Source organism: Urocampus carinirostris, chromosome 10 (genome assembly GCF_059441175.1).
Source record: "Urocampus carinirostris isolate Australia breed hairy pipefish chromosome 10, RoL_Ucar_1.0, whole genome shotgun sequence".
NCBI lineage: Eukaryota > Metazoa > Chordata > Actinopteri > Syngnathiformes > Syngnathidae > Urocampus > Urocampus carinirostris.
Window position 1 is genome coordinate 26,000,429 of NC_142358.1, and position 13,807 is coordinate 26,014,235.

At 36.4% G+C, this 13,807-nt stretch overlaps 1 protein-coding gene across 1 annotated transcript; it reads right to left on the reverse strand.

Annotated features, from left to right (window-relative positions):
- On the reverse strand, positions 1 to 12,818 carry serpine2 (serpin peptidase inhibitor, clade E (nexin, plasminogen activator inhibitor type 1), member 2). The gene is made up of 9 exons (XM_088346333.1): positions 12,578 to 12,818; positions 8,265 to 8,540; positions 7,967 to 8,194; positions 6,708 to 6,905; positions 2,681 to 2,879; positions 2,506 to 2,603; positions 948 to 1,034; positions 693 to 776; positions 1 to 600 (listed from the first exon to the last, which is right to left on the reverse strand). The coding sequence occupies exons 2-9, from the start codon at positions 8,521 to 8,523 to the stop codon at positions 563 to 565; spliced, it is 1,191 nt and encodes a 396-aa protein (XP_088202459.1). The 5' UTR covers positions 8,524 to 8,540; positions 12,578 to 12,818; the 3' UTR covers positions 1 to 562.
- Between the last annotated feature and the right edge of the window lie 989 nt (positions 12,819 to 13,807).

The window sequence follows — 13,807 nt, forward strand, 5'->3', positions numbered from 1 at the left end:
TTTGCCCAAAAATGTTTTATATCAACTTACAACCAAACTTATCTGAGCTTATAAACAAGAATTTATTGCACTCGAATTAGGAGTTACAACAGAAATTTTCCTCAGTAAAAGAAAAAATATATATTTATATAAAACAGCTGATGCAAGTCCATAAGAACGACATGCGTCTCAAATGAAGTAAAAAAAAACAAAACAAAGTTTCGTCAGTAAAGATTTTTTTTTTAAAAAAAGGAGCTGCATGCAAGGCCTTAAAATTAGACATGAATTGACATAACTTAAGGAAGGCTGGAGTGATATTTGTTGCAATCAGAAGAAAAAAAAGTTAAGTAAACTTTTTCTGCTATTCCAGAGTGAATAAAATACACAAATAACATTCAAGTTCCGATAAAAACAAGTATGTCAACTAAAAAAGGCTGAAAAACAAACTTTTCAGGGATCTTGCATTTCCAAAAACGACTAACGTAAAACCTAATAAAAAGACCACTCTTCTCAACAAAAACAGCAAAAACCTTGCTGTTATTTCAAAATATCACTGGAGGGGATTGCACATTAGACACTAGCTTCAGGGCTGGTTGATTTGGCCCATAAAAAGGACTGTACCTGAGGACAGAAGAATTGGGGGGTATCAACATGATGTGATACGACCAAGAAACAATCAAAGTGTTTGGAATATGAAGAGAGACATGCAGTACCAGTTGTGTTATGCCGAATGAGGAAGAGGAAAGGTCTGTCCACGACGACCCAGGGAGGAGAGGACCGAGCCATCAACACTGCAGCTGAACAAAATATATCAGTCAGATATTCATTTGAATTCCTCATTGTAAATCATATCCGGAAAGTGAAATAAGGCCTTGTTGACACCGCTACTTGGTTTCTGTACGTGCTAGACCTCATTCATTTACCATTATTGATTAAAATTTGCACAGCAGTTAGCCCAAAACACTAACCAGTGGCAGCTGCTGCTTTTGTTCCATCTTCATTCACCACAATTTTTGCTTTCTGGAGGGCTGTAGAGACGTGCAAGGGCTCTGAACCTAAGAAGTACATGTATGTATTATTTACACATTGAAATAAAACGTTTACAAAAATAATAAAAGACCTCCAAAATCTTAATAAATGACAAAATCTACTGAGTACATTTTAAAACCCCAATGTGTTATGTCTGACCAAGAACAAAGGCCAGTGATACACTGCACACCGGCATTCTGACGGATTAACATGACGGGGACCCAAGTGGGGATTATTCCACGGTGTATAAAAAAAAAAAAAAAAAAAAAAAAGAACATTTTCGGCTTATGATATTTTTCTAAAAATAATCATTGGCAAGATAGTTCATTTATTTTTTCCTTTTTATTCCAAACAACGTTTTTTGTACCACTAGGGGGCACTAAATATCACCCTTTAGGTGAAGAAGACAAATGGCTGTTATGAAGTGGACGGGATCTTGTTTTCATATTTCATACCACAGGATGGCACTAGTGCACAAACGTTATTTTAAATTAGTGGAGAATGAAAGTCATTTATTTTCCCCTGGAGGTAAAAATGAGGCCTAGAAATAATCTGACCCGAGCCTGGCCCGCAGGGATTAAAGCTGACCCAGTCGGAGCCCAACCAAACAACTTGAGCAAACCTGAAATGTCATATTTGTAAGGACCTGGGAGAAGGAAATGTGATTATGAAGCTTATGAAATTAAAACACAAATATTGAGAAGATATAATAATGAAATGTAAATAAAAGAACTCAGAAGTCAATTTTAGGTTACAAGGATGACTCTGCTTTTTTCAATAAATGCATTTTTTAAGGTTTGTTTCTTTAATTTAGTATACATATCAGTTTTATAAACATATATTTCAAAAAGTCAGCGAGAAAGAAGCCCGTTCTGACCCAACCGTAATGATTGGTATTTTAGGCACGACCCGAGCCAAAATTCAACTCGGGGACAGACTCGGGTTCAAGAGTTTACCTCTGTTTCTCCATGGACATCTAGACATACACATTTGTCTCAACCAAGATTCCTTTTGGTGATAAGAATGAGTGGAGAGGTGTTGTAAAAGGATAGTGGGATGTTTAGACGCGTTCTAAGGGATGGGCAGGGCACCTGTATAATGTGGCAGGGTTAAACCAGTCAAAGCTGTCGGACCCTGCTCTTAAAGAGTGTGTTGTGTCACCCTGGCCCGAGTGACATGGCCGCTTTCTCGTGTCCTGTTTTATCTGGAGGGACGAAAGGATGACCGACATAGGTGCCGAGGTGCTTAACTTGTTGGGCATTTGAGTTGGTCATGGTCCAAAACCTTTTGTGTGTTTTTAGCTCCTTTTTTCCTTTCTATTTTCTTTGATTTTGAAAGTGTTTGTCTTGCTGTCTGTCACCCCTCTTGAGGGATATGACCAGGGTAGATAGATAGAAGATTAATTTCATATTTTCAAGCCCTGCACACATGCAACTCAATCTTCTGCCATTAAAAATAAAAATATTGTGTGATATTCGGAATGCAAGCATTACTCACTCAGGTGCCTGAAGTCTGCTTTGTCCTGACGGAACATGTCTCCAACACCCAACACTGACAAGGGTTGCTTTAAGTCCACCTCGACGTCAGCAGTAAACCTAGAGCCATACACTGTTAGCCATGATTGAATTGCACGGAATGGAACGATGAATTAAGGCGTAATCGTGTGTTTTACTTGGGGATGAGGAGGTGCACTTTGCGTATATGCATGAGCTTTCTCCAAAGCTGCATAGTGGCAGTGTTAATGTGCGGGATGATGTCGGATAGAGGGGTATCCTCCTCCATAGGTACAACAATCATCATGCTGGTTGTGTTGCCATGATATGGGAGCTCGATCACCCTATATGTCACACCCTGTGGAGTTGTAGCCACGCCTGAAGTTACAAAATTGAAAGATTTTATAATATGGACAGTGCACGGGGCATGAGAATAAATAATAGATGCGAAAAGTCAGTGTTTTTCAACCTTTTTTGAGCCAGTGCATGTTTTTTACATTGGAAAAATTTTGCAGCAACCACTAACCAAAAATTTTATAAATTGACACTGAACAGTATGTTTAATTACAATATTATTTATATTACCCCAAGTTTTTACAGCACAGACACTTGAAAATGACATATTTGCAGAAAATGATTCATAAATATCTTATAAAATTTTAAATTTTAAAAAGTGACATTGGATAATTTCTCACGGCACACCTGACGATCACTTACGGTACACTAGTGTGTCGGGGCACAGTGGTTAAAAAACACTGCTATAGACGAATGTTAGAAAATGAAGAAAACAATGTCATCCTGTAAGATATAAATAAATGCAAAAACACTGGTCTATGGTACAGTGACTTAGAATAGTGTGATAATGAGATAATATCTACTACCTTTTTGTATGTCATTTATAACACTGGTGGTATATTGGTTAGGATTCGGTGCTCTAACCACCACGACCCGGAAACAATTCCCGTTGTATCCAATGTTTTGCAATTGTGGTCAGTGATATTTTTCAAACAAATACAAGAGTATCCTCCCATAGAACCTTGTGTATAACGTGCAGCCAAGAGTTATTTTTTAGGTAAGAAAAAATGTGCTTTATACACAAATAAATACTTCTTTAATTTAGTGCACTTTGCGTATATGCATGAGCTTTTCTCCAAAGCCGGTTAGAGTATATGTAGTAGGTTAACATTGGAGCGACTAGAATTATGGTATACAGTACTTCCTCGATCTTCGCTGTTAATCCGTTCCATAACCACCCGTAGTACTTTAATTTCTGAGTTGAAGGACCAATATACGGTGATACTTCGGTACTCGAAAAAAAAGGTTTTTGTACGGTATAAGAATAAGACTTTTCCCACCCATATACAAAAATAAAATTGCATGAAAAGAACACATCGAAAAGAAACCAGGTGGAAACATACTAGATTCCCTTTTACCAGCTCGGTGGGCTTGTGGGTAGGGCGCCTGCTCCGAGACTAGGAGGTCGCTGGTTCAAGCTTCGGCCGAGTCAGACTTACATTGGTACTCATTGCCTCCCTGCTTGGCATTAAGGGTTGGAATTGGGGGGTTTGGTCACCTAATGACTCCCAACACAGCAGTTGGGTCTAAAATGGCGGCGCCCTGTTTGGCTGCAGCTACATCGGCTCGCTACAGTTTAACTGTTCGGGTCAGATGTATCGACATTTCGTTCTGTGTGCATGGGTACAAGAATGACAATAAAAGTAAATTCTATTCCATTGATTATTTGAACATACAACTTAAATTATATCAAGAAAAACATTGTGTCAGACATGTGAGGAGATTATGGTGTGCAGAGATACTAATTAACTGTTAAATCTCATGTTTTTAAAAAGATGTTTGGCTAACTAGAAGATAACTCTGGACAGTTAAAATTTAAAGATAAGATTGCTATAGACATGTTTTGATAGGTGCCTATATGAAGGGAAATTCAAGTGGAAATAGTTAGGAAGTTAGTGGTAGTCTTAAACCTGAACACCAAAAACAACGTATCCAGTTTTTTTATGATTATCATGCAGGATATATTCCAGACCCCAAAATGTAAAGTCAATCTTAAATGATAAAAAAGGTGATATATGAACAAAACAAAACCCTAATTAACATGATGCAATCAGTCTGGATCGAGAGAAGATAGAGGAGCAACTGTTGTCCAGATGCCGTATTGGAATGTCTAACGCAATTAAAGACATGCTCAGTCAACAAATTGAGAGCCATGACTTTTTAGGTCAGATTAAGATTGTGATTTATTTTCTGCTCATTGTTAAGAATTTTCTTATCAATATTTCCATGGCCCAAAGGGCAGGATCTAGCAGCCAGTGCCGAAAAACATGATCAAAACTGTGAACTTCTGATTGTTTTTGTCCACTCAGGAATCTATTTGCAAATTGAAAAATATGCACCAGCGACCACATATGAACATAACACTTGACCGCATGTTCAGCTACGACTTTGGAAACACTAGCTCATAAAATCATGTTAGTGTTTCACACATTACTAAACCAGACATTTTATTAAATCCTTAATTCAAGGTGAAATTGAATTCCAGATGTAAAAAAAAACACCCAAAAAATATCTGTCACAATCAAAAAGTCATTTCTATCTAGAGTATAAAGCTTCTAAGGGAAAAAAAGTGGAAAGCGCTTTTTGCTAATAGGGATTTCGCCAAGGAATTTCACATCATCCACTACCCCACAGCCACTTTTTAAAACACATTAAAGCCCAATAGTGTAATATTTGACCCCAAGTTGTCACTTTTGTTTAATGCGAACAAAAAACACAAGTAGCAAGACAGCTGACAAACATGACGGCGACCATAGGTATGGATTCCAATATGTCAAAGAAATATATATTTCTCAGCCTATGATTTTTCTTTTAATTAACTTTGGTATGATAGTTCATGCTCTAGTGGGTTTCCTCCGGGCACTTCAGTTACCTCCCACATTCCCAAAAACATGCATGTCAGGTTAATTGGCCGGTCCAAATTGTCCCTAGTTGTGAATGAGCGAGTGAGTTGTCCGTCTCTGTGTGCCCTGCAACTAGCTGGCAACCAGTTCAGGGTGTCCCCTGCCCAAGATAGCTGGGATGGGTTCCAGCACCCCCGTGACCCTACTGAGGATAAGCAGTGCATATAACGGATGGATGGATGGATGATAGTTCATATATTTTTGGTTAGAATTTAAAGTAATGTTTTTTTTATACTGAATGAAAGTTTTATATACTTAAGAGCCATTAGACACAGTCCCTTTTTAAATAGACTGAAATAATCCTGATTGAGAACACCAAATGATTTGCCTGTTGTCAAGCATAAAACAGGTATACAGACACTCCGCTACATACGACCATTTGACTAACGTAAAACGGTGGGTACTAACAATTTTTTCGGGACGTCGAAAAATATCCGGGCATTGCTGTAAGTTAGATTTTGTATTGTGTGCACTTTTTTCCGAATACAGGACATTACTGTAGTGCTACAGGCATGTGGTGGCGCTGTTAGAGGTCACTCAGCATCCAGCCAGAAGAAGAAATCCGCTTTTTCTTTCTAGTTTGTGTGTAAACATTCTATACTGTATCTCCAGCGTGCTAAGAACTTTGACATTTTTATTGTTTAATATCTCGTGCATCTATTCAATATAATTGGAGTGAAGTCTAAACAAATTCAACTTACAAACGATCGCCTGTTCGTAAGTAGGGCAGCGTCTGTAACCAGTAACTAGGAGTCTTTTACACTGATGTAGCAGGTGAGGTGTGGATGGAATTTAATCTCAAGGGCCTTCAAACCCTTGTTATTGTCCTGTTTTATTCCAAGGCCGGTACCTAGAGACCTTCAAAAAGTTTTGACTGTGGCTACACGCAAACCAAAACAAAAAAAATACAAAAGTGCAACACTCTTCTAAAATCCCTTGAGACTGCAATGACATCTGCGTTTTGGTTTGGAGAGTTTACTGAGAACATTTCAAAAACAACTGTTAAAAGCAATAGGAATTAATGGTAGTGAGCTTATTTTGAGGGCAGTTGAAATACATTGTTGCTGATCAGATTGCTAAATTTGTTTTTATCATATTCATGTATTTTTGTTAATTATTCTAATAAATATTGATATTTTTTTATGAATTATGAGGAGTTTTTTACCACTAGGAGTGCTAAATAATCCACAATGCCCCTTTAACAAAAAGTCAGACCACCATGACTTACCAATATTAAAAAGCGATAACTGGGACATCATAGGAACTTTAAAGACATTGCCGTCACCCCCAGAGAAGGGCCTCATTTTAGTATTTTCAGCCAGGAAGCGGTACTTCCATAAACCTTTAAAGTAGATGGAGTTAATAATGACCAAACGGGTCAGGACAGAATCCAGCATGTCTGCTTTGACCAAACGTTTGATGTGACCTGGACAGAAATGAAAAAGACACATTATGAGAGTTGTGTCTTGACAAAAGGATGTCACAGAAATATGATTTCATTAATAACCTTCTGAGATTTGGGCATCATGGCAAAAATATCACATGAGAATTTAAAATAATAGAAATCATGATTTTGATTAGGCCAAGAATATTTTTTTCTAATATTTTCGTACTTATTTTTTTACATTTCTGAATAAAGACGACACTAAATCTAGCTTTTTCATCCGGTTCGCTAACTGTTAAATATATGATAATATGGTTTAAAAAATTGTTTTAAAAAAGTACTTCCAATAAAAATGATTTGATTAGGTCCCACTCGGTCTTGAGTGTTCCCAACATTCATATAGCTGGCTATATTTTTCTTTATTTGCTTTTTTTTAAATCAGGCCGCGGAAGACTTAATTTCTTTATCGAGTTTTTAATCAAATTTAGTGAAAATAAAAACCCTTCTGAGCTAGCGACAGTACATCAGGTTTTCAATGCACATTATAAAATTTAGTGCTTAAAAAAGGACAAAAGTTATTTCATTGCTTTAATTCTGAGTATTTCCAAACCAATTTGATGAAATGGTCTATAGAAAGGGTCACCAGACTACGGCCTAAGGGGCCGTAGCAGGCCCTTAAACAAATTGTATCAGGCGTGCGAGACAATGCTGAGAGGAGCGTATGAAAAGAAAAAAAAAGGACGCCTCTAGTCAAACAATCACCTGCAACTTTTAATATGTCTGCTGGATGTGGCCAAAGCATGCAATAAAACGCTTCAGAAATAACCCTATTGCATTGAGTTTTTCTATGCAAATGGTCATGATTAGTGATTAAGGGAGATTTTACTTAGCGATCATTTTCAAAGGTTTTTATTTGTATATGAATATAGGTATTTGTAGATTTTGTTTGTTATAATACCAATTGGATCAAATGGACAATGAAACACAACTTGTGCAGGTAAATGCAAACAAGAAAAAATAGATTGGCTTATGTTGTCCAATTTCCTCATGTATGGCTGAATCATATCTTGAGTGTCAGAGCTGCAACTCATCATGTGCCTTACCTCTGGTTTTATTACTGACCCAGGCATTGATCTTATCTGCTGCCCATTGGGGGTCACTGAAGTCCAAGCTCCTGCTTTCAGCCTGAAAGTTTACTTTGTTGATGTCAACAAATCTTTTTTGCATGGGGAAGCCTTGTTGACTAAAAATCCCATTGGCAATGAGAAGAAGATCCTGTTTGGACTTTGCAGTCAAGGTCCTGTGTAGTTTCCTCAAAACTCTGTAAGGTCCTGAGCAATTTAAAAAACAACACATTATGTCAGCTATCTCAGAAATCTTCAGACTTAAAAAAATTCCCACCATTTTTCTTGTATCGGAGACCATTGAGAATTTGCTTGCGAGTTTCTCCATAACCTCCTGGAAGCAGCATGCCAAGGACAGAAGCCACACCATGGGGTGAGAGGACCACATTATCCAGCGGTTTGGAGCGAACCACTTGCTGAAACACCCGAATGCCAAGATCTGATCCTCGTTCGCCATAAGAAGCTTGAGGCAGTGCAGTTGTGTGGCAGCACAGCGTCACCAGTGCATACACAAACAGCAATGTCAGGTATCCCATTTTGACTTTACAGGACCCTGACAAAAACAAATTCAATTAGTTGCATGTTATTTTTATTTTTTCGAAAACCAAATACATACAGTTGTCACCAGGCCCCATTCGTGTGTCGTGACAGTATGTGTCAGACAATTACTACTTTGCCTTTTTACGTATTAATTATCTGGTCATAAAGTATTACTGGGAAACATTTCAAGTAAAATTGTTTAGGTTAGCACTGCAGAAAAAAAGTTAAAAAAAAAACACATGGTTTTGATGATTTAATTTATTTTCTTATTTCAACAAAATGAAAGGTTAGAACTGCAGATAAGTTTTGGTCATTATAAGTGGTATTTTTCTACAAAAAAGATAAAAAAAAAGGTTTTATAAAGTGATAGCCCAGATTACAGCAAAACGATGAACCAAAATGAATGTATTGGCTCCTGAACAACATTAGGCCACAAATTATACAAAATATACAAAACGATCAAAGAGCCCTAGAACCTTTAATATGTCACATAAGCGAAGGACGTAACGTCTTCGCCACAAAGGCTTACTCTAAATCTTCCTACTAAAGACCCGGGGGAGTAAAAGCCTACATTAAACCCCACCCCCACATTTACATATTACCCTATTTTTATTACAGTGTGTATTTTATGTAGCACTATTTAAATACTCTATATCAACACGTTATATTGGGTATTTATGTATTCTATTTCTTTTGTTTTATTATCATTTTATTTTCAACACTAGGATACTGCTGGAAGTGTGAATTTCCCTACGGGGATGAATAAAGTATCTATCTATCTAGTGATCCCAATAGCCAAGAAGAGATCCTCAGGATTGAGAGCGTTCTCCTTTCAGGCCCTGGTGCTGTGGAATTCTCTTGCCCCTGAGATTCGATCTGCAACCTCAGTGGAAATGTTTAAATCTAAGCTTAAAACACACTTCTATTCTATAGCATATAAATAAGCTATATTTCATGTTGACAATATCTGTGTATAATTTGTTGATGCAACATCCATTGCAGCCTGGTCATCCTGGAAGGAGGATTACCTCATGTGCAGTCCCTTCTCAAGGTTTCTTCATTTTCCTCATGTTGAGGCTTTTGAGTTTTTCCTTGCCCTTATGTAGGTTTTAGATCAGGGTATGGTGTAATAAAAGTCTGTGGTTTGCAATAACCTGTGGTCTGTGCAGCCGTTTGAGATTTGTGATTAAGGGCTATACAAATAAACATGACTTGACATGACTAACTTGGCTTCAAATATAAAACGAAAGCGCAAAACAGAATATGACATTTAGAGTTGCGACCATAATTGTATTCAACAAATAACATGTCATAAAATGTATCGCCATTTTTAAAAATAATTTATGAATAGTTGAGATATTTTGGATTCAAAATGATCAAAATCCTAAATGCCTCAACTCTCTAAAAGTAAACATTTGGCAATTTTTATAATCCTCCATGAAAGAACACAAATTATCTTTGTGAAGAATTAAAAAAAATTGACAGGGAAACAAGGATTCAAAAGGTCAAAAGTTGGTCAATTTCATGTTTAAAAGAACACAATGTAAGTCAGTCCACAAATGTGAATACCATCATCATAATTGAAAACAAAACAATTAAGGGACTAGTCCAAGGTGTGAAAGGCCAAAGTCAATGTTAAAGAAAAATTAACATTTTGGGGGTTGAAGGTTTTGACACAAGCAATTTGCTTTTACTAAGGAATAAAAACATGATTTTTGACTATTTTCAAACACATTATGGGCCTAACTTCCACCTAAATTAGAATATAGTTTTCTAGTTTTATAATTGGTGATTTGTTTTAGGATTATAAAAAAACATAGCTGATTCATCAACCGCTCAACAAAAAAAAAAAATCAAAAGATTAACCAAATTTTAAATTTTGTGTTTGTTGCAGCCCTAATTTAACGGCTACGGCGTCTTAAACAGGTGTATAAGAAAAAAAATCCAACAGGCCACACGGTACACAAAAGTGATCATCCACACCAAAAGCAGTGTTTTACCACCTACACTCAGTAAACAAAATGCCGGTAGTACTGCAAAAAAGTATTTGCCCACTTGTCAAATATTTACATATTTTTGCATTGTTTCCTTGGTTTAATGTTTAAAAAGGTTCAACATTTGTAAATACCGGGCAAAGACAACCTAACTAAAAGCATGTATGCCATTTTAAAATTAAGAGTTACATAGTTAAAAGAAATGAACCTGTGTAATAGTATTTAATCCTTAATGCTTCTAACTGATTGGGCCACTCCGAATTTAGCTCTACAACTAAAATCAAGTATTTTTCTTAGTTTTCATCTCTCACGTAAATTGAATAATTTTGAAAAATCTGGTTTTTTTTGTTTCTTTGGCATCACTTCCTGCAATATCATTTATTTTTTGGCATCTTTTGAATGTGACTTAACAAGTGTTTTTATTTAAAAATAAAGCAAGCTTTAGTGTTCATTTATAAGTAAAAGCCTCCACATTAATAAAAATGTGTTGGCCCTACAAACCATTTTCATTTTGATATAGACAACAATATTTTAGTACTTGAATGAAAAATATCCACTCAAAACCAGGAAATTGCATTACACTCCATTTTTTCTAAAGATTTATAGCAGAACAGTATGCAGTTATTTAAACACTTTTTGAGGGTATGTGTGTATTTTTCAGAAGACTTTACGATTAAAAATTTATCACAAAATTAAACAAAAATAAAATATTGCATTTGGCATTATTCTTAAACAATAAAAAAAATATACTAATATTAATTTTCTCTTTGTTAATTAACAGACATTACAATGAAGTACAATAAATTAGAAGTAATGTATAATTTTAACAGTTACAAGTTAAAAAAGGACAGTTTTTAAAAACATTTTCCCAGATGTTGCTAAAGTTCAAACACATTTTTAAAATATAATCTAAACTATGGATGAAAGCATGCCAAATGATGCACAATTTTGCTTAGAATATTTTCTGAGTATTGACCTTAGAATTCACCTTGTTCATTGCAACTTTAAAAGGAGCGGTATAGAATTTGGAACCTTTATACTTGCTGCCGCCATCTCCTGGCTTGTGTCATCCTTGCAGCCTCAGGTAGCTTGTTCAAGATGCACATGCAAGTACGTGCATTTCTTAAACAAACTTAAACAAGCATCTTCTTTTTGCTTGGGATTCAGACTCCACTTGAGGCAAGCCTTTTTTTACTTTCACCTTTTTCATATCATACGAGCAATTAGAAAGAAAAGTAAACCTGCTGAGAAGAGCGTGACGTCACTCTACAGCACTCCCTCCATTCCACCATTCCTCCTACCTAATGTGTTCCGCCTCGAACAGCTTAGCTAAAAGTAATATCAGGCAGATAGGTGAAGTTTGAAAATACATACGGGCTCTTTGAACTCAGTTGAGCAGTGTTAATACACACCTAACAGAGAAAATATTTAACTTTTGTTTTTTTTTAAGGACATCACAAATGACGCATCCCAACTTTAACTTTTGTATAAAGTAATTGCTCACTTTTGTAAAACATACTTGCTTCAATAAGGTTACTTTTTTAGTCACAATAAAAAGTAAAATATATCCAGAACTTACTTGGGTTTTGAGTATTTTTGCACAAGGATTTTACATTAAGTTACAGCAAGTTATTATTTCCCCCGTGGTCGAAATGATTTTAATAAGTTTGTATTTGAGATGGGGGCGATTTGGCAATAAAATACATATTTTTCCATTCTATAACTGTCTCGCATATTTTCTAAATTTGTTAGCTGCTTTTTAAAAAGTTATTATTCTTTACTAAAATATTTGGGCTTATGTTAACACCCAGAAATGTTGGTTTTAGGATCAAATAAATCTGATTACTAAACTCTTTCATCCTAGCTTCAGAAAGGGTTGCATTTGTCCAACGAATATAACCACTGCACCTTAAATTCTACAAAGTAGTATGGGGTTTCATTTTATTCCAATACAGTTAATGTGCAATACAAACAAATGATTAAAATAGTTAAAAGTAATCACATTTGGCCACATTTTAGACAGTATTAGCGTTTTCCCCAAACAGCATCAACTTACTGCGACGCGCAGATCTAAACGCGTGCTCCTCTTTCCACTGCAGGTGAAACTTGAACTTTCTCCACAAGTATATTTACGTTTCACTTTCGTCAAGAAAGCATCCCAAACGCGCACTGAACACGTGAATAACGGTCGTCAACTGCAACACTTCGCGAGTCGAAAATGAGGTACAGTGCGGTTTTAATACGACTTGAACGCTCTCAACTCCTCCTCTAACTAGACATTGCGTGAACGGGTAGGTGGCACAGATAACTTCCGGTAGCCCTTCGAAATAAAACAACTTGACTCGGGAAGAAAACAGGAAATAAATAGAGTTCTGTGTATTTTGATTTATTTCTAAAATAAGGATATTGCAAATTATCCTCCAAAGTCCAAACTGCTTTTTTTTATATAACTCAACTTAATAAAACACGGCAAATAGCCAGCCATTGAACAAAAATGTATTAAAATAATACAGGTAGGGCGCTCGTCTTGGGATCAAGAGATCGCAGGTTCGATTCCCGGCTCCTCCGTGTTGTATGTCGAAGTGTCCTTGGGCAAGACACTGAATCCCTAATGCCCCCAATAAGCAGGTAGGTGCCTTGCATGGCTGCATGGTCGCTATTGGTGTGTGAGTGTGTGTGAATTGGTAAGTGTGAAACACATTGTAAAGCGCTTTGGGAGGTCTTCATTGACTTGAAAAGCACTATATAAATGCAGATCATTTATCATCTATAAACAGGTATAAACCATATTTGGCGATAAGTAGCAAGTTATTTTTATTTTTTATAGCCCTTAATAACAAGGAGTTTCAAAGGGAAATGGTCTGCATTTATAAAGCGCTTTTCAAGTTAATGAAGACTTCCCAAAGCGTTTTACAATGTGCTTCACACTTACCCATTCACACACACACACTAATAGGGAGTCAGTCATGCAAGGCGCCTACCTGCTTATTGGGGGCATTACGGATTCAGTGTCTTGCCCAAGGACACTTCAAAATATCAGAGGAGCCGGGAATCAAACCTGCGACCTCTTGATCCCAAGGTTAGCACTCTACCTCCTGAGCTACTTATTCACAAAGGAATTAAAAGGTTAAAGGTGTGTAGTGTTTTCTAAATTTAAAGTGCAAGACATAAAGAACATGGATTGCTTAAATTAAAACAGTATTTCTGAAATAAAATTGGGCCGAATCTAAAAACATCTTGTAAAACAGCTGAAAATGGTACCCCTTTGGTCAGCACAAACATGCTA

What these genes read in the sequence shown, in the direction of transcription:
- serpine2 (XM_088346333.1), bottom strand. Translation starts at nt 8,523, where the DNA reads ATGGGATACCTGACATTGCTGTTTGTGTATGCACTGGTGACGCTGTGC. An exon ending in TCTCCGATACAAGAAAAATG is followed by an intron (nt 8,195 to 8,264) that starts GTGGGAATTTTT and finishes TAAATTGCTCAG; the next exon opens with GACCTTACAGAGTTTTGAGG. An exon ending in AGCAGACTTCAGGCACCTGA is followed by an intron (nt 1,035 to 2,505) that starts GTGAGTAATGCT and finishes TGTACTTCTTAG; the next exon opens with GTTCAGAGCCCTTGCACGTC.